General features: G+C 43.6%; 1 protein-coding gene across 1 annotated transcript in view; it reads right to left on the bottom strand.

Annotated features, from left to right (window-relative positions):
• Positions 1–6,242: 6,242 nt before the first annotated feature.
• The window catches only part of LOC115481010 (calpain-12-like), a 49,027-nt gene continuing 32,586 nt past the window's right edge, over positions 6,243–22,683 (bottom strand). Inside the window, exon 14 of the mRNA XM_030219996.1 lies at positions 6,243–6,341. Coding sequence (XP_030075856.1) covers positions 6,243–6,341 — 99 coding nt within the window. The remainder of the gene's footprint in view (positions 6,342–22,683) is intronic.

Below are 22,683 nucleotides of genomic sequence, written 5' to 3'. Positions count from 1 at the left end.
AACACACAAACATACACACATACAAACACACATACACAAACATACAAACATACACACACACAAACATACACGCACAAACATACAAACACAAACACACAAACATACACACACACACAAACATACACAAACACACACACACACAAACACACACAAACGCAAACACACACACACACAAACGCAAACACACACACAAACACACACAAACGCAAACACACACACACACAAACGCAAACACACACACAACACACACACACACACAAACACACACAAACACACAAATGCAAACGCAAACACACACACACACACACACAAACACCCACACAAACACACAAATGCAAACGCACACACACACACACACAAACACCCACACAAACACACAAATGCAAACGCAAACACACACACACACAAACACACACACAAACACACACACACAGAAACAAACACACACACACAGAAACACACACAAACGGAAACACACACAAACACCCACACAAACACACAAATGCAAACGCAAACACACACACACACACAAACGCAAACACACAAACATACACACACATACAAACACACATACACAAACATACACACACACAAACACACAAACATACACACACACAAACATACACAAACACACACACACACAAACACACACAAACGCAAACACACACACACACAAACACAAACGCAAACACACACGCAAACACACAGACAAACACACACACACACACAAACACACAAATGCAAACGCAAGCACACACACACAAACGCAAACACACAAACGCAAACACACAAACATACACACACACACATAAAAACACACATACACAAACACACAGAAACACACAAACACAAAACACAAACACACACACACACACACACAAACATACACACACACAAGCACAAACACACACACAAACATACACACACAAACACACACATACATACAAACACACACACAAACATACACACACACAAGCACAAACAAATACACACAAACACACACATACACACACACAAGCACACACACAAACACACACAGAAACACAAAAACACACAAACACAAACACACACACACAAACAAACACACACACACACAACCACACACACACAAACACCCACACAAACACACAAATGCAAACGCAAACACACACACAAACGCAAACACACAAACATACACACACACACATACAAACACACATACACAAACATACACACATGCAAACACACAAACATACACACACAAACACCCACACAAACACACAAACGCAAACACAAACACACACACACAAACACACACACAAACACACACACACAAACATACACACACACAAACATACACACACACACACACATAAAAACACACATACACAAACACACACAAAAACACACAAACACAAAAACACAAAACACAAACACACACACACACAAACACACACACAAACGCAATCACACAAACACAAACACACAAACACATACACACACAAACATACATACAAACACACACAAACACACACACACACAAACACAAATGCAAACACACACACACAAACACACACAAAAACACCCACACAAACACACAAATGCAAACACAAACACACAAACATACACACACACATAAAAACACACATACACAAACACACACAGAAACACACACACACAAACATACACACACACATAAAAACACACATACACAAACACACACAGAAACACACACACACAAACATACACACACACAAACAAACATACACACACACACACAAACACAAACACACACACACACAAACACACAAATGTACACACACACACACAAGCACACACACAAACATACACACAAACAAACATACACACACACAAGCACACACACACAAACACACACATACAAACACACACACAAACATACACACACACACAAACATACACACACACAAGCAGAAACAAATATACACAAACACACACACATACACACACACAAGCACACACACACAGAAACACAAACACAAAAACACAAACACAAACACACACAAACACACAAACACACACACACAAGCACACACACAAACACACAGAAATGCAAACACACACACACAAACGCAAATACACAAACATACACACAAACAAACACAAACACACACACACACACACAAACACACACACACAAACACACAAACATACACACAAACATACACACACAAACAAACATACACACACACAAGCACACACACAAACACACACATACATACAAACACACAAACAAACACACACAAACATACACACACACAAACAAACACACACAAACATACACACACACAAGCACACACACACAAACACACACATACAAACACACAAACACACACAAACACACACACACAAACACACACAAACAGCCTCGACGGTGCATCTCTAAGTGCCCCCTTCCGCCGCATCGCCACAACAACCCGTGCAACGGGGCATCAGAAAGCCCCTACCCCTTCCCTTCTCGCCGCATCACCCAACCCCTCCCCCGCCGCTTCACCAAGCCCCTCTCCCCCCCACACATCGACTGCATCGCCACCCGCGACCGCTAATACAAACTCTGTCTGGCGGCTGCTGCTGCTTCTATTCAGCAGCAGCAGCAGCCCGTACATAAAGAAAACAAACGAACAAAAAAAGCAACCTCCTAAAACGCACCTCCGTGGAGAACCATCTCACATTGGCTGACGTCTCTGCAGCTGCTCCTCCTCTCCCATCAACGTCAGTGCCCCTGCCGGAAGACCCCGGAGAAACGCCGAGACGTCAGAGGGGAGAGGAGGAGCGCATGTTGAGACTACAGCCAATGTGAGATACTTCTCAACGGAGGTGCGTTTTAGGAGGATTTTTTTTTGTTTGTTTTCTTTATGTACGGGCTGCTGCTGCTGAATAACAGAAGCAGCAGCCACCGGACACAGTTTGTATTAGCGGTTGCGGGTGGCGAGGGGGTTGGTGAGGGGGAAGGGGCATGGTGATGTGCCACGGTGGGGGGGGTGTCGGGTGATGCGCGAAGGGGGGGACAAGGCTTTCTTTGGGTGCTGTGCCGGCTGGGGGGGGAAGGGGGGGTCTCGCTGGACATGAGTGGCTGGAAGGAAGCGGGGGGAGGGGAGGGGAGGGTCGCTGCACATGGGTGGCTGCAGGGGGGGCAGGGAACAGGGAGATGGGGATGGGGCTCCACACACCACATGGGTGGGTGCCTGCAAGGGGGACAGGGGATACAGGATGGACACTGCAGGGCGGGCAGGGGGACAGAAGGATTGGTGGTCATCAGGGGGGACAGGTGGGTCGATGGACATGGCTGGCCACAGGGGGGGAACAGGGATAAAGGAGAGGAGCATCCTCAGACATGGGTGGCTGCACAGGAGAGGAGGGTCGCTGGACATTGGTTGCTGCAGGGGGGAAGGGGGACAGAAGGGTCAGTGGACATGGCTGGCTGCAGGGGGTACAGGGGAGAGAGGAGGGACGCTGCACATGCGTGCCTGCAGGGGGACAGGAGGGATGCTGAGGGGGGAGCCTGAGACCACATGGGTGGCTGCAGGGGGAGCAGTGGAGACAGGAAGGACGCAGCAGGGGGACAGGGTGGTTGATGGGCATGGGTGGCTGCAGGGGGAACACGGGGAGAGGAGGGTCACTGCACATGCCTGGCTGCAAGGGGGCAGGGGAGAGGGAGGGGGTGAGGGGGTTCCTCACACCACACACGCAATCACTCATTCTCTGTCTGTCACATACACTCTCACTCACACACTCACTGTCTTTGTCCCTCTCTCTCACACAGTGTCACACAGAAACACAAACACTGTCTCTCTCACATTCTCTCTCTGACACACACGCTCCATCTCTCACACACGCTCTTTCTGAAACATACTTTCCAAGGAAAACCTTGCTAGCGCCCATTTCATGTCTATTAGATTGTAAGCTCTTTGAGCAGGGACTGTCTCTCTTTGTTAAATTGTACAGCGCTGCGTAACCCTAGTAGCGCTCTAGAAATGTTAAGTAGTAGTAGTAGTAACAGAAACGGGGCTTTTTTACTAGTGTCTAATAAAGGATAGGCCTTGTGGAAAATGGCAAGTTTATTTCACCTTCAGTTACTTTGATGCCAGTTTACTGGCAAGATCACTTTCAGGTGTTGGATTATTAATAGTCAGCGACAAACACAGAAGAAAACAAACCTTCACACTGGTAAAGCCAAAGCACAAAGTAACAGTGAAGGAGACAAGATGGATGATGTAAAGAAACTTCCACTGGACTTGAAAAAGTTCACAGCAAAAGTTTGTTAATAAAACCTGGACTTGACACGAGTCGTGTTTTGACCGCTCTGGCCTGCCTCAGGAGTTCCTAAAACAGTACATAACACATATAGAGTAAAACAATGAAAATGTTAGCAAAAGACTAAAATTAAACAAATGACATTGAAAATTGAACTTAATGCAATAAAAAAACGCACTTAATGCAAAGCCAAGACACAGACTAGTTAGTTATTAGGAAAAACAAGTGCATATATAAAATGATAAAACAGTAATAAAGTAAAAAAAATAATAATTTAAATATAATATTTCAGAATGTATATTATGTATAGCCTAATTGATATACAGAAAATAAACATTTGTATATGTGTGTGTCAATTTAGGAATGACTTCTACATACAACCCAATTAATATACAGAAATTAAAATTATCTAGGAATGACATTATAAAATTCAAAACAAAATCTATGCAAAATAGAATTCATATTATACACCTGTCCTATATGAAATCCAAAGTGTGATCCATAATAGAGATATCAAGGGTATGGTTCCTAATGGAACAGTGTTTTATTTTAACACTAATAATTATAATTTTGAGAAGTGGTCATACCAAAAGTTAGATGTAAAAATGATAGGTGTTTGAAATGAGTTTATCTAGCAGATAAAGACTTTGGAACCGGCAGTTAACTGTTAATGTTCTCACGTTCCTAATTCACTGTTATTGTTCTCTGGTTTCTTATCAGTTCCTGTCATCATTATTGGCTCCTGTCACTCTTGCTTTTTAGACATATATTTTTCACAAATACAAATATAGATTAATTTATTTATATCTGTATATCTTTTTACATTTCTTTACAAATACAGATATATATTTTTATTCATACCTATGTATTTGTTTTTACCATTTTTTAAATACTCATCTAAGCATTTGTTTTTCTTTTTTCCTTTTTCCTTGCTAGTTGTACATATTGTTTGAAGATTGTGTGTTTTTTCCAGAAAACACTATAGCAATAATATACAGGTAGGTACCATATTTTACATTTTCACATTTCCACTATATACTTTATCAGTTTTTTCTTCTCCCACCTTTTATTTTTTAAATGAGTTAGTCAATGAGTCTTTAACAAAAATGTTTTACATCTAACTTTTGGTATGACCACTTCTCAGCGGGAAGAACACTCAGAGGGAGGGAGGGAGACCCTGAAACTCGGAGGGAGGGGGAGACCCTGAAACTCGAAGGGAGGGGACGACCCTGAAACTCAGAGGGAGGGAGGGAGGGAGGAGATGACCCTGGAACTCGGATGGAGGGAGGGGATGACCTTGGAACTCAGAGGGAGGGAGGGGGGATGACCCTGGAACTGGGAGGGAGGGAGGCATGGAAGGAGGGGGGGAGACCCCACACTCTCATTCTCACACACACACTCTCTCTCACAGACACACTCGCACCCAGTCTCACTCTCTCTCTGTCACATACACACACACTCGCACATTCACTCTCTCTTTCTCACAGAGTCACTCTCACACACACTCTCTAAAACATACACACTCCGAGGAAAACCTTGCTAGCACCCATTTCATTTGTGTCAGAAACTGGCCTTTTTTACTAGTTATATTTATATTATTATTATTTGTACTTTATTACTGTTTTATCATTTATATACGCACTTCTTTTTCCTATTATCCTGAGAAAGCAACTAGTCTGTGTCTTGGCTTTGCATTAAGTTCCTTTTTTTTAGATTGCATTAAGTTCAATTTTCAATGTCATTTGTTTAATTTTAGTCTTTTGCTAACATTTTAATTGTTTTACTCTATATGTGTTATGTACTGTTTTAGGGACTCCTGAGGCAGGCCAGAGTGGCCGAAACACGACTCGTGTCGAGTCCAGGTTTTATTAATAAACTTTTGCTGTGAACTTTTTCAAGTCCAGTGGAAGTTTCTTTACATCATCCATCTTGTCTCCTTCACTGTTACTTTATGCTTTGGCTTTTTATTATTAATAGTCAACCAGGAAGACAGCATTACCTAAATTCCCCTGCAGGATATTAATATGACTCATGCCCTGGCAGATAAACTGAGGGAAATCACAGATCTCCTACAGAAAGAAAAAGAAAGTGTGTTTAAGTTTCATTTTCGCTTTTGGGGAAAGAAAACCATTTATAAAAACAATAAGCCAAGTCGAAAATTTCAGGTATCATTTAAAGGTGAAACCTGCTAAACTACACCAGCCCCCTGAATCATTTGCACTAGTAACAGACCTATCTTAGTGAAAACCAAACCAACAAATTGTACATTAATCAATATTTTATTCTTAAAGTGGACTAGTGGGGGAGGAGGGGTCACTGCCAGTGCAGTGCACTGAAGATCCCCGGTTCACACTGGGAATAGATTACGCACCTGAGGCCTTTTCCACTTTACTTCTACTTTATCCAACTTACACCCCAAGGATGCTGGGCAAGCTGGAAAGCATTCATCTTCAAATAGTAATCCTCGCTGCAGATATTCCTTCTTGAGCTCCACATAGCGCTGTTTGAGCCGGTCGGGCATCATCGTGGTGAGGCTAGTAGTGTCCCTCAGGAGATGAACAATGATCCCTGCCTGAGCTTTGCTGATCTATTTTGATCCACACACGTTCCAGGTACCTTTATCTCCAAATGAACTGGGAGTGGCCCAGGCAAGGGTAAACTTGGGCAGGTCCTAAAAAAAAACCAGTTCATCCTTTGCTGTATTAGTTATAAATTAACTTATATATTTTTAAGCTCTTATCAGAGAGCTTGGATTAAAACCCACTTTTATGGCGTGATTGTTGTGGCAAAAGCTTCCCGGATTTGAGAGCTGTGGTTGCGGTGAGGTAGGCTCTGTGAAGGAGCTGAAGAGAGAGGGAGCTGCTGGTTTTGGGGCCTGGTTCAGGAGTATATGCCAACAACGCAAAACAGAAGAACAAAGTCACTCGCAAAAAGCAATATAGCAAACACAGCAAAGGTGACACCAAAATAGAAAAGGCTAGATGATTGTTCATTATCAAGCTTATTTTCGAAAGTGATCGCCGGCCATTTCCTGACATAAATCGGGAGATGGCCGGCGATTTCTTAAAAGCAGCTAAATCGGTATAATTGAAAGTGGCATTTTTGACAGCATCGCCGCTTTCCCCGTTGCTTCACCGGCGAAAGTTCAAGGGGGCGTGTCGGCAGCTTAGCGAAGGCGGGACATGGGCGGGCATGGGCGTGGCTATCAGATGGCCGGCTTTCGCCGATAATGAAAAAAAAAAAAGCGGCATTAAGCAGTATTTTGCCGGCTTTACTTGGTCCTTTTATTTTCACGACCAAGCCTCAAAAAGGTGCCCCAACTGACCAGATGACCACTGGAAGGAATCGGGGATGACCTCCCCGTACTACCCCAGTGGTCACCAACCCCCTCCCACCCGACAAAACACAATTATAAACATATTTTGGCAGCCTCTATGCCAGGCTGAAATGCCATACCCACCTCCATGACAGCAAAATGTGTTCTATCCTCTGACAGCCTTTCCCTGGTTGTGATGTGGCTCTCGGGTGAGTGTGACACCTTTTCTGTTATGTGCACTGCAGAGTCACATCAGCAATGCATTGTGGTGGGTGTAGGGTAGTGGGCTGTACTCCCATGGTGCTTTTCCCCCTGCTAACTGGGTCAGAGTGTGCCCTGTTTTGTTTCCGGTAGTCCATGAGGTAGTGGCCATTTTTGTAAGCCAGTTTTAGATCCCTTTCATATGTTACCCATGTTAGAGAACTTAGTTCTTACCTTGAATGTTGCTGAAAAAGGGCATTGTACACCATTCTGCCAGCTCTGAACTACTGCTAATCTCAGTACCAGGGAGACTCTTTGCCAGTGGGGCACAACCTCTGATCTGCAGTTAACTGTGAGTAAACGTGCTTTTTCAAATAAAGGACTTTTTCAAAGAGATTAGTCTTTAGGTGTCAACTGGTGTGCCAAGGTTATACAGCAGCAACAAGTCCTAGAGGCCTGCGTGTATGCAGGTCCCTGGAGCACTGTTAGTGGGTACCGCACTTAAGGCAGGCGCACCCATGCCCATCCCCTCCCTACCTGTAACACTTGTGCTGGTAATGGGAGCCCTCCAAAACCCACTGTACCCACATGTAGTTGCCCCCATCCTCTTTCAATCTTCAACTGTGCTCCACTGCCCCCACTCACCAGAATGTCCACTCAGGGCCGCCGAGAGACTGGGCCAGGCCCAGGACAAGGCCACGTCTAGCTCCATCTCTACCTGTTTTCAAATCCATGCTGAAAACCCACCTTTTCACTGCTGCGTTTGGCTCCTAGCCTCTACTCATTTGCCCTCCCTTGTTCCTTCCTTCCTTCTCACCCAGTACTTCCTTCACCCGTAATTGTCTTGTCTGTCTGTATTATTTAGATTGCAAGCTCTTTTGAGCAGGGACTGTCTCTTTGTGTCAGGTGTTCAGCGCTGTGTGCATCTGGTAGCGCTATACAAATGCTAATAATAATAATAATGTATATATTTTGACTTAAATCATCTTTTCAATTTTCAAATGGTATGTTGAAATTAAACATGAAAAAATGTAATAAAAAAAAAAAATTAGCGATTAGTGACAGCGCTTAAGTGAAAGCTGGCAGAGTCAGCACTTGGCCAGTTAAGTGCCGATATTCAGCACTTAACTGTCCAGGGTAACAGCATAAATGGGACCGCATAAAACCCAGTCCTATCTTTAGGCTGCAACTTATGGTCGCTTAAGATCTGATTATCAACTTAAGCAGTCATGTGTTAGCCAGTGCCACATAAACCAGATTTTCAATGCCGAAGCCTGGACGTGGCCCGACATTGAATATCTGAGAATAAAACCAACTGCGGCAAGCAAAATGCTGACTACTGCTGGTTAAATATTTACCCCAACGTTGCTAGTAATTTATATTAATATATTTCTGCTTATTCTCACAGAAAGATTACTATATCTCAGTGACTCACACCTGCCCAGTCATCCAAATGATATTTCAATCCTGATCCCTGTCATAAATTCAACAACTCTCTTAAACATTACCATGAAAATATTTCTTTCTCTCCCCACTGCCCAGACTCTTAGCATTGGGACTCTGGCTTTTTCTCATGCATACATGAGCATCCGCATCTGTGCCCAGGGCAACCGAGAGGGGGGGCAGGGGGAACGAAATTCCCCGGGCCTCCAAGGGGAGTCCAGTGCTGCAGTCCCCGATCTCACCTGCCCTTGGCTCCGTTGACTGTCCGCCACCAGGCCAGTTCCCCCGCATTGAAATCATCACAGCGCCTCACCTATCACCTCCGTGACTGAAAGTTCAGCAGCAGCGGCACATCGGGTTCACCTCCCTTCGGGCCTTCCCTCCCTGTGTCCTGCCCTCGTCTGATGTAACCTCCACAAGGGCGGGACACAGGGAGGGAATGCCCGAAGGGAGGCGAACCCGATCTGCTGCTGTGCTTTCAGTCACGTAGCAAGGTGACAGGTGAGGCACAGTGATGATTTCAATGTAGGGGGCCCAGTGGTAGATGGAGAGGGGCGGGTGGGGACTGCTGCGCAGCGGCGTCGACCTCGGGGGGGGGGCGGGAACGGGGCCCAGGGGACGGCCCTGTCTGTACCAACATTCCCCATCTTAGGCCCTAAGCCAGTCACTTGATTTCTGGCTCCTTTCTGGAGCTTGCTGCCACTTTTCTGTTCCAGCCTCCGATGCTGCCTCTTGTCAGGTTCGGCAGTATTTGTCATACATGCGCATATATTTATTATTATTCACTATTTTTTACGTTAAGGTTTGCTATATTTATTATATTATTTTTATTGTTTTAGACTCCTGAAGCAGGCCGTTGTGGCCGAAACACGATTTGTGTCGGATCTTTGGATGTTTTAATTAAAATTTGTGTGTTTTGTTTATTTATTTATTGCATTTGTATCCCACATTTTCCCACCTATTTGCAGGCTCAATGTGGCTTACAATTTCCGTCATGACTTATGCCATGTCAGAGTACAGATACAATTGGTAATATATATAGAAACATGGATGATGTGGAGGGGCATAATCGAACGTCGCCGGCAATCTATTTTGGCGGCGGCGCTACAGCGGGCCGGAGCCGTATTATCGAAAAAGATGTCCGGCCATCTTTTTTTCGATAATACGGTTTAGCCCAGCCAAATGCCAGAGTTCGCCAGGGTTCAGATGGCCGGTTTTGTTTTTCAGCGATAATGGAAAAAAATGCTGGCGATCTCCAACCTGGCGACATCTAAGGCATTTGGTTGTGGGAGGAGCCAGCATTTGTAGTGCACTGGTCCCCCTCACATGCCAGGGACACCAACTGGGCACCCTAGGGGTCAGTGCGGTGGACTTCAGACAACGCTCCCACATGCATAGCTCCCTTACTTTGGGTGCTGAGCCCCCCAACCCCCCCCCCCCCAAACCTACTACCCACAAATGCACAACACTACCGTAGCTGGTTGTGCCGTGGCTGGTTAAATAGCACTTAGCTGGCTAAGCGCTAATATTCAGCATGAGATAGTAAGTTATCTCTGCTGGATATTAGTGCTTACCCCTGGATTCTATACAGCACGCCTACAACTACAGGTGTATTTTATAACTACGCACGTAGATTAATTGTTTTAACAAACTGTTAAGCATTAACAGCTCTTAACAAGCAATAACGAGCAATAATTGGCAAAAATGAGAAGGGCGACGAAGACGATTAAGGGGATGGGACGACTTTCCTATGAGGAAAGGCTAAAGCAGCTGGTGCTCTTCAGCTTGGAGAAAAGGCGGCTGAGGGGTGATATGATAGAGATATATAAAATAATGGAACAGATAGATGTGGAGTGTCTGTTTATGCTTTCCAAAAATACTAGGACAAGGGGGCATGCGATGAAGCTGGAGTGCAGTAAGTTTAAAACAAATAAGAGAAAAGTTTTCTTTACTCAGCGTGTAATTCGACTCTGGAATTCGTTGCTGGAGAATGTGGTTAAGGCGGTTAGCTTAGCAGAGTTTAAGAAAGGTTTGGACGGCTTCCTGAAGGAAAAGGCCATAGAATGTTATTAAATAGACGTAGGGAAAAATCCACCATTCCTGGGACAAGCAGTACAAAATGCTTTGCTCTGTGGATCTTGTCGGGTGATTGTGACCTGGATGGGCCACTGTTGGAGACAGGGTGCTGGGCTAGATGGACCTTTGGTCTGTCCCAGTGTGGCGATGCTTATGTCTTAGATTGCTAAGCATATTCTACAATGTACTGCGCCTAAACTCTAACAAGAACAGGCAAAAAGGGGCATGGAAATGGGTGTTTTGTGAGTGTTCCAAAATGTACGTATGTTGTTATAAAATATGGGCTAGTGTGTGTAAATCTATCTGCAGGGATTTACACCAGCTTTTCGTTGGCGTAAATGGATGTGCATACATTCAGTCGCATAAACTACACCTAAGCATATTCATATTTAGAATACGCTTAGGTGTAATCGCCTACCATGTGTTAATTTTAGGCGCCATATATATAGAATTGGGTCCTTAACTCTTAGAGCCAGATTCTATATATGGCATCTGAAAAATCCATGCAGAATAAATTCCGCCTTAGCGTATTCTGTAAGTCATGCCTAAATTTAGGTGTGGTAGACAGAATATGCTCAGCTGCCATCCCAGGCCTAGAATTACGTGCATCCATTTACACCAAGGAAAATTATTATTATTATTAACATTTGTATAGCGCTACCAGACGCACGCAGCGCTGAACACAGAGAGACATAAAAATTCCAGCGTGTAGATTTAAGCGCATAGGACCAAATTCTATAATAGTATGCATAAATGTTGGAATGTCCATGAAATGCCCATTTCCCCAACCCGCCGGGGCATTTCAAGAGATTTGCAGCAGCATTATCTGGATAGTGCTGAGGCATTAGGAAGAATTTCAGCAGTACTATCTGAATAGTGGAGGGCATTTATAGGGATTTTCAGCAGCACTATCTGGATAGTGCTGGGAATTTATAGGGATTTTCAGCAGCACTATCTGGATAGTGCTAAGGCATTTAGAGAGATTTTCAGCAGTACTATCTGGATAGTGCCGGGAATTTTGATGGATTTTCAGAGCACTATCTGGGTAGTGCCGGGAATTTAGATGGATTTTCAGCAGCACTATCTGGGTATGTCTGGGAATTTAGATGGATTTTCAGAAGCACTATCTGGATAGTGCAGGGCATTTATAGTGTTTTTCAGAAGTACTATCTGGATCAAAGGCTTTCTAACCACCAGAACTTATCAAGTAAAATCAAAGTCAAACATATCACCACCGTGGAAAGCAGTCTGCAGAGTACCTCAAGGATCACCATTATCACCAATACTCTTGAACATGATGATGATTCCACTGGCACAGTCCATATCTAACCGAGGCCTTAATCCATTCATTTATGCAGATGATGTTACAATATACCTCCCCTTCAGACATGATCTGACAGAAATAACCAACAAAATCAACGATAGTCTGAACATCATGGACTCCTGGGCAAACTCATTCCAACTGAAACTGAACACCGAAAAAACACATTGCCTCATCCTCTCCTCTCCTCTCCATATAACAAATACAAACCCATAACCATAAATACTCCAGGACATACCCTCCCTACCTCGGACAGTTTGAAAATACTCGGTGTCACACTCGATCGCAACCTTACCCTCAAGAGCCAAGTAAACTCTGTAACAAAGAAAATGTTCTATTCAATGTGGAAGCTCAAACGATGAGCAACTTTTTGATACCTAATACAATCAATGGTCCTAAGCCATACAGATTATTGCAACGGAATCTACGCGGGCTGCAAAGAACAACTCATCAAAAAACTCTAGCCCGCCCAAACTACAGCAGCCAGGCTGATATCTAGCAAAACACACTTCGAAAGTGCCAAACCCCTCCGAGAAAAGTTGCATTGGCTCCCAATCAAAGAACGGATCTTCAAAATCTGCACCTTAGTCCACAAAATCACGTACGGCATAGCCCCAGGATACATGACAGACCTTATAGACTTACCAATAAGAAACAAAGTCAGATCCTCAAGATCCTACCTAAAACTACACTACCCAAATTGCAAAGGACTGAAATACAAAACAACTTACGCAGCTGGCTTCTCCTATATAAACGCACAACTATGGAATGGGCTCCCAAAAGCTGTGAAAACAATCCACGACCACTTGAACTTCAGGAAATCACTAAAAACCTACCTCTTCAAAAAGGCCTACCCCAACGACCCCACGTAACCCTCATCACCAACACAGCATGACTATGATCGAACAGGATATCATGCAATCTTCATCAATGCCGACCCTCCACTTATACCTGTCACATATTCAAAGCAGGAACTAGGTTTGTGAGCCCTTGGGCCACTGCCGAGGAGTGGCAGCGGCAGGCAAAACCACCCTACACCAGAGACAGGGCAGAACTCTGACAAACAGTTAGGCTTCACCTGCACATGGCCACCTTTCACCAGGAGTTGAGCCCCTGGCTGCAGGCGGCCGGCAGGACTTATAGGACAGGGCAGGAACAGGATCCCAACTAGGCTGAACAGGGACTGAGGGTCAGAGGGGAAAGGAATCTACAGGGGAAGCAAGGCAGGGAAAGGATAAGCTAAAGGACAGGACTAAAAGCTGAAGCAGCCACTAAAACAGGGAACAAAACACTGATTAACAAGACACAGAACTGAAAGCTGCAGAGCAGCCACTAAGACACAAGCAGACAAGGACTAAACACAAAACAATAACCCAGAGACAAGACTAGAAAACAAACCACAACCTAATCTAACTACACACAGACTAACTGAAAACAGACAATAATTTCAGGCAAGAACCCACACAAAGCAGAAGTGCAACAAGCACCAACAAACCAGGGCCTAAGGCGATGCAAAGGCAAAGCAGAAAGGTTTCAAAATAGCTAATAAACCCAGCAGCAGCTGAAGCTCAGCTGCAGCAATCACCAGGCAACTACGGGTGCTGTGTAGGTTCAAATAAGCAAGTCTGGCAGCCCGGAAGATCCGGACTGGACTGGGCTGAAATCTGGAATGGGTGATAATAACCAGACCGTTCATTGCAGCCACCAGGTCTGGCCACCAGGTGGCGAGAAGAAGGAGAGCCCGAAACATGGGCACAACCGTGACAATACCTCAAACGATCACTATACAACTTTGTATTTGTTGTCCACTGACTGGGCAAACACCTTTGATGGTACTATGTAAGCCACATTGAGCCTGCAAATAGGTGGGAAAATGTGGGGTACAAATGCAACAAACAAATAAATAAATAAAATGTATTGGAAATTTTCAGCAGCACTATTTGGATAGTGCAGAGCATTCAGAGTTTTTCAGCTGTACTGTTGAGATACTGCAGGGCATTTAGAATGATTTTCATCAACTCTATCTGGACAGTACTGCTGAAAATCAGCGGATAGTATATTCATGCATTTAACTTTGGCTACAAACTTTTAAGTCCCTTTGAAAATTGGATGCAGTGATTGACAGTTCAAGCATCAGTGGGCACAGATTTCTTTAATATCATGTAGAAACCTGAAGTTCTGATTTTGACAGAGACATTAGTTTCAGAATTGTAATGTAAAATGCGGTTCAATATTATTTTGTTTACCTGAAGGGGGAAGCTCATTTCAGGCGTGTGTGTGTGTGTGTGTGGGGGGGGGGGGGGGGGGGGGGGGGGCTCAGGGTAGCCCAGAAATAGTCCACAATGGCACTGAGACCAGTATATAAGATAAATTGTTTACAAATGTTTTGATGGTTGTGTATGATTATAGAATTCAGGTGCCCAGAGGTCCTAAAGTGGTGCTGTGACCTTCTTTGAGGAAGTTTGATATGTAAAACACTTTAAATTGGGAGTTTCTCTTTGGGGGGGTTAAGAGAGGTTTAAAAGTGCAGATTTTCACATAATTCTCAAAGCATGGCTATAAGGTGTTGTATGATGTTAAAAGTGAAAATGAAAGGTTTCTTTGGAATAAAGTTTACTGTTTTAACTGTGTTTGAGTTATACAGAGTTCACTTTGGCAAGCAGTTTCCAAAAGACATTTGTGTATCTTGATCTGATTGGCTGCACAGCTCACCACAGAAACCACCTAATTCTGGGAAATTCTGTCGAGCCTCAAGGAAGGCCTTGGACACTGAACAGGCGAGGTGGATGTCTAAGAGTCTGGCAACAGATATACAATAACGACTGGACAACACAAACGGACTCCATTCACTATCTTTCAGTCTGGGACAAAAGATGCAGGTACATACTAGACACAATAGCACCCCTACAAACAAGAACCTCACGCAGACACAACTCGGTACCGTGGTTCAATGAAGAATTTAAATAAAAACACAATCAAGAAGACTAGAACGCGTATGGAAAAAAATAAAAGATGAACACACACTCAACGCATGGAAACAGATAGAAAGGAAATACAAATATGCAATAAGACAGACCAAAAGGTCATATTACAAAACCAAAATCGGGCCGGACTGCAACAACACGAAGAAACTATACCATCTCGTGAATGAGTTACTAGACACAACACTGGTCACCACAACCAACACAGACATCCCATCTGTAGACAATCTTGCTAAATATTTCAACAAAAAAATTATTAATCTATGCAAAACCCTACCTCTGGACAACATGGAAATAGAAAACTTCATAAATGGGCTGGACCCCACCCCTGGCGAATACCCGGCGGACCGATTATGGACAAACTTCGCTCTCCTCAGTGCCAACATAGTTACTCAGGCAATCAAAAAATACTCCAAAAGCCATTGTCAATTGGTCATCTGCCCCAGCTACCTAATACAGTCTGCCCCCCACCGCTTCATAACAGATCTCACATCCCATCTAAATTTCATGCTTCAGCGGGGTATTTTGCCTAAAGAAAAAGGCTCACCCCAATACCAAAAGACATCAAGAAAAAAAAAAAAAACGACATCACCAACTACTGCCCAGTAGCATCCATCCCATTAGTAGTCAAACTCATGGAAGGACTGGTAACCAAACAACTCAACGACCACATAAACAAATTCACTATACTACATGAGTCACAATCAGGATTCCGATCACAACATAGCACCGAAACAGTACTACTCACTCTCATATCCAAATTCAAACAGGAGATAGCTACAGGCAAAAGCATTCTCCTCCTTCAATTTGACATGTCCAGCGCATTCGACATGGTTAACCATAATATCTTGCTAAGACTCCTAGACTATTTTAGAATCGGTGGTAACACTCTTAACTGGATTAAGGGCTTTCTAACCACCAGAACATACCAAGTGAAATCAAGCACCAACATATCGTCACCCTGGAAACCAGACTGCGGAGTACCACAACGATCCCCACTATCGCCGATCCTTTTCAACCTCATGATGGTCCCACTAGCCAAAGCCTTATCTACACATGGCCTTAATCCATTCATTTACGCTGATGACATCACACTATACATCCCCTACAAACATGATTTAGCAGAAATCACCAATAAAAACAAGTTCAGTTTAAACATTATGAACACATGGGCAAATGCATTCCAACTAAAACTCAACACAGAAAAAGCACACTGTCTCATCATCTCATCCCAATACAACGCATACAAACCCACAAACATTAACACCCCAGGATACACCCTCCCTATTTCAGACAGCCTGAAAATTCTCAGAGTAGCAATCGACCGAAACCTCCAACTAGAGTCCCAAGCTAAATTCACCATAAAGAAAATGTTTCTCTCAATGTGGAAACTAAAACGTGTGAAACCATTCTTCCCGAGGAAAATATTTTGCAACCTTGTACAATCAATGGTACTAAGCCACACAAACTATTGTAACGGAATCCATGCGGGATGCTACTACTACTACTACTATTTAGCATTTCTATAGTGCTACAAAGCGTACGCAGCGCTGCAAAGCAATCATAAAGAAACTTCAAACCGCCCAAAACACAGCAGCACGGCTTATATATGGAAAAACATGTTTTGACAGTGCCAAACCACTCCGAGAAAAACTGCATTGGCTTCCAATTAAGGAACGTATCGCATTCAAAATCTGCATGACAGTTCACAAAATCATCTACGGCGAGGCACCGGGATACATGACAGACCTCATCGACCTACCACCCAGAAACACCATAAAATCAGCTCGATCATACCTAAACCTCCATTACCCAAGCAGCAAAGGAATCAAATACAAATCCACCTATGCTTCCAGCTTTTCCTACCTGAGCGCACAATTGTGGAATGCGCTACCAAAAGTAGTAAAAACCACACTCGACCACATGAATTTCTAGAAAGCACTAAAAACAGAACTGTTCAGAAGGGCATACCCCACCGACCCAACATAAAAAACCTGGACATCTGCGACACAACCAAATATCGTAACGGACATATCCTAATTCTTCCTTTCCCTCTAAGTTCTCCCCAATTGTCTTTACCATACATGTATCTCACTCTACCATAATATCACCTTGATATGAATCGCAACTTGCATTTGTTCATACCGAAATCTGTTAACGCTGTTTATGGTACCATGTAAGCCACATTGAGCCTGCAAAAAGGTGGGAAAATGTGGGATACAAATGCAATAAATAAATTATACATAAAGGAATATTGTGGTAAATACATCTTAAAACTATAAACAATAAAGGTTAGCAGCACCTATTCCTGTGTTGGATCGTCGTTTGGCCAGCCTCTACTTTCCAGCTCACAGGAGCTACACCTCCCCCACATTGTTGCAGTTTTCATTTTTGGCAAATAAGTCATCTAAGAAGAAACAAACAAGCACACACCTTGGGAATGTGCCAAGTCAAATTTCATCAGCAAATCTGACTAGATTGATTTGGGGAGAAATTGCTGCCTGAGATGCATACAATAATACTTATTCCCAAGCATTCTATGACCTCACATAGTCCTGGTAAGAGGCAACACTTCCCTTCAGGGAATCCTCCTTCACCTGAATGCTCTTCATGACTGCTTTCTCCCTGTCACATCCACAAGTACTTCAGGCTGCAAGCAATGTTGACAACAATTCCACATTCCTACTGTTACCATAATTTTTAAAAGAGAGTTCTGAAATGCTACTATCAAGGCATCCAATCTGACCCTCTACACAGCAACTAGTTTTCTCTGAAGTGCCCTCACCACCACATTCTCCATGCTGCTCTTGTCAGCATTCCCTCAATTCCCCTTCCCTGCTAGGGAAGAAGGGCAGGTCTTCGCCCATTACACCTCCACACCAAAATAAGCTATCTGAATAGGAAGGTAACTCAACCTTTTTTTTTCTGAAATTGACTAAATTCATAGCTCTGACGTCTGAGAAACTGCCCTCCCCCTCCAAACCAGGATGATTTCCAGTCCATCCAAAGAACTCCCAAATAACCTCTTTCATTACCCACTGAGCAAATACTACAGGATCATCAGCTTGGTTTGTGGAAGACATCTTTATTCAGACAGTATCCAAATGGTTAGACTTGTTTTGGGGACATGATGACATTGTTCCCTCATCTGTCAAGTTTGGCTATTTTAGATTATTCTAATAGTTACCTCAGAGACAATTAAGTTTAATGTGACCCCAGGGAAGAACAGTAAGTTATTAGATATTGTGAGGCGGAAAGTTTACCAGAGTTCCATGTTGATGAGCCAGGATACATAAAATTTAATTACAAATGCTTCATTATTACCTTAACCTGATAATCCAGTTAGCAGAGCTCTGATCCTCATTCAAATACTCTATAGTTGCAGCTACCTAATCTCATTTCATCCATAAAAGACTGTATTTTCCATTTTATAAAAACCACCTATGACACTTATGATACTACTGCCACAAAAACAAAAAATAAAAATAGATTGCATACAAAGTCCTAAGAACAAATAAATAATCCTTTTTGAAACAAATTTCACCCACTCATGGGCTGCCTCAGGGGTCAGTGCTAAAATGATGTGCAAATAATAAATATGTGTCTAAAATTATAAAGCTATCAATACATAAAAACATATAAAATGTGAGGGATCCAGTGATCAAATTATGCAAATTTACAAAGCGCTAACAAATTGAAAAACTTTGTGTATGTAATGTATCAGAAAACTTACAATGGCACATCTGTACGATATAATGTGCAATATTCCTGTATCCATTCCAAAATGCATCACTGTGCATACGTGGTAAGCTGTGTTCAAATGGCATGTTAAAGAATTAATTGTAAAGGGTGCATATTATCTGTAGTGTATATATCCACATGCAACTAACCAGTGCATAATAACAACTTGAAATAGCCCAAATTACATACCTAGTTAGGAAGGAAATAAAAATTAACACCTAACATAAGAGCCTAAGAACATAAGCATTGTCATACTAGGACAGACCGAAGGTTCATCAAGCCCAGTATCCTGTTTCCAACAGTGGCCAATCCAGGTCACAGTACCTGGCAAAGATCCCAGAACAGCAAAACAGATTCTATGCTGCTTATCCTAGAATATGCAGAGGATTTCCCCAAGTCCATCTTAATAATGGTTTATGGACTTTTAGGAAATTATCCAAACCTCTTTTAAACCCTGCTAAGCTAACTGCTTTTACCACATTCTCTGGCAACGGATTCCAGAGTTTAATTACTCGTTGAGTGACAAAATATTTTCTCTGATTTGTTTTAAATTTACTACTTAGTAGCTTCTTTGTGTGCCCCCTAGTCCTTCAGTTCAGAGACCAAAGAGATTAGTTTCTGGGCTGTGTTTGTAGACTGTTGAACAGTAATAGGTCTTTTTGACCTCCTTCACCTAGGCATCATGTCTATGTAAAGCTCTACACCTCTGATCAAAGTCTGGTGTGTGGCACTTCCGGCAAATATACTCCACTCTCCTAAGCTGCTTTTTCAAAAACTTAAGCCCATTGTGGTACCATCCATTACCCCGCTTGGGATGGGGGAACTTGCACTGTAGTGGAGTCATATAATTTAGAGGTTCTTTTACCAAGCTGCAGCAAAAAGGGCCCTGTGCTAACCTCTCAGCTGTCAAGAAAATGCTCAGCACTACTACAAGAAACCAGGGAACATTTAATATAAGACACAACTTGAAACAGCAGCTAAAAGCCTAGGGGGCCCTGTTTACTAAGGTGTGCTAGTGTAGATGCCCATATTACTACTACTACAAATCATTTCTACAGTGCTACTAGACGTACGCAGCGCTTTACAGTTGAACATGAAGAAAAGACAGTCCCTGCTCAAAAGAGCTTACAATCTAAATCAGGACAGACAGACAGGACAAATAAGGGAAAAGGGTAGGACAGACAGGAAAAGGGAACTATTGAAGAGAGGAAGACAAGATAAGGGTTAAGAGTAGGTGACAAGTTAGGAATTGAAAGCAGCATCAAACAGGTAGAGGCCTTTAGCCCGGATTTGAAGGAGGCCCATATGGATATTATGGGTATCTCAGTGGTGATCCTAGGTCGGCTGCCACCCAGGATGGATTGCTGCTGCGCACCGCCCCCCCGGGTGCAGCGGCGTTCCCCCCCCCCCCCCCAGGGTGCAGCACGACACCCCCTCCCCGGCGCATCAAGCCCCCCCCCCCCCCACGGGTGCATTCTTGGCTCCATGCTCCCTCTGCACCGGATCAGGAAGTAACCTGTTCTGGGACAGAGGGAGCAGGGAACCAGTGGAGCCGACAGGCGCACGGCTGCTCTCTGCACCCTCCAGCAGCAGTGGCGTAGGAAGGGGGCGGTGGGGCGGTCCGCCCCGGGTGCACGCCACTGGGGGGGTGTCGGCTCTGCTGGTTCCCTGCTCCCTCTGCCCTAGAACAGGTTACTTCCTGTTCCGGGGCAGAGAGAGCAGGGAACCAGCGGAGCCGACGCAGCTCCAAGCGATGTGCACTCGAGGCGGACCAGCATTCCCGTCCGCCCCCCCCCCCCCCCCCGCTTTCGTATGGCAGTAAGAATGTGCTCCGAGGGGGGTGTGCAGCGTCGACCCTTCCCGGGTGTCAGCCGCCCTCATTACGGCACTGTCCAGCAGCATGCACCTGGGGTGGACCGCCCCCACCGCCCCGCCCTTGCTATGCAGCTGGGGTATCTACATGGTTAACATGCACTAAAAATGCTAGCACACCTATAGCGTGTCTTAGTAAACAGGGTTATAGCTGTTCCTTCTGAAATAAATAAATAAAATGTTTAGCAAGATTAGAGGAAGCAACTACTTCTGATCTTCAGCACAACTAAAAATAGGAAATGTTCACCTAGTTAGGATAAAATACATACCTCCTGGTGTATTTTTATATGTTGTTCTATGTTTTTTATGTATTGGTAGCTTTATAATTTTATTCACACTTATTTATTATTATTTGCATATTGTTTTAGCACTGACCCCTGAGGCAGCCCATGAGTGGGTGAAACGTGAACCACATTGAATGTTTCAATAAAAGGATTATTTTTTCTTGGGACCTTGTGTGCAATCTGCTGGGTTTTTTGCATCACTTTTGGTGCAGAGGTAAAGAGCGATTCCATACCCCAGATTAAAAACAACTCATCTACTCGTAGACCTTTCTGCATCTCCTAGAATTTACAACTAGGGCTGTATCAAATATTCATATTCATATTTGATACAGCCCCGAATACATTATTCATATTTGGCCGAATAGTGATTTAAATTTGAATACAAATAATCCAGGGCTCTACTGTGCTAAATCCTACTGAAATAAACACTTGATCTCTGATTTCATATTTTCATTATTTATGTTAAAGCTCTATGCCCATTATTTGTATTTGGCTGCTCAACGATCCTTAACAAAAAAAAGGGGGATTCCTTGAGCTAGTGGAGAGCACTGGACATGTAGCCACCTGGAGGACATCGCTAACAAGTATGGCTGCATTTCACTGCTGTCTATGGAAAATCCCTTTATAGGTAAGCAACTCTTTCTTCGATTTGCTTAAAATGTGTTACCTGTTTCATGGAACGTTCCTCTTAGTACTATTGGAAAGGGTAAGAAATTATTTCTTATTTACTTGTTCCATGTCTGTCATGTCTTCTCTCAGCCATCTCTTTAAGCTGAAGAGCACTAACCTGTAGGGGGAGCTGTTTCATCCCCTTTATCATTTTGTTTGCCCCTCTCTGAACTTTTCTAATTCTGTTATATCTTATTTGAGATGGAGTGACCTAAACTGCACACAGTTGTCATGGATTGATACAGAGGCATTACAATTTAAAAAAAAATATTTAATTCCTTTCTGAATAATTCCTACTAATCATTTCTATAGCGCTACAAGATGTATGCAGCACCATACACATTATATGCAGGTACTTTCTCTGTCCCTAGAGGGCTCACAATCTGAGTTTTTGTATCTGGAGAAATGGACTTGCCCAAGGTCACAAGGGGCTGCAGTGGGCATCGAACCCAGGTTGCCAGGATCAAAGCCCACTGCACTAACCATTAGGCCACTGCTGCACACTGA

Source organism: Microcaecilia unicolor, chromosome 11 (assembly GCF_901765095.1).
Source record: "Microcaecilia unicolor chromosome 11, aMicUni1.1, whole genome shotgun sequence".
NCBI lineage: Eukaryota > Metazoa > Chordata > Amphibia > Gymnophiona > Siphonopidae > Microcaecilia > Microcaecilia unicolor.
The sequence above is the reverse complement of the archived record's forward strand: the minus strand, read 5'-3'. Positions and strand labels throughout refer to the sequence as shown.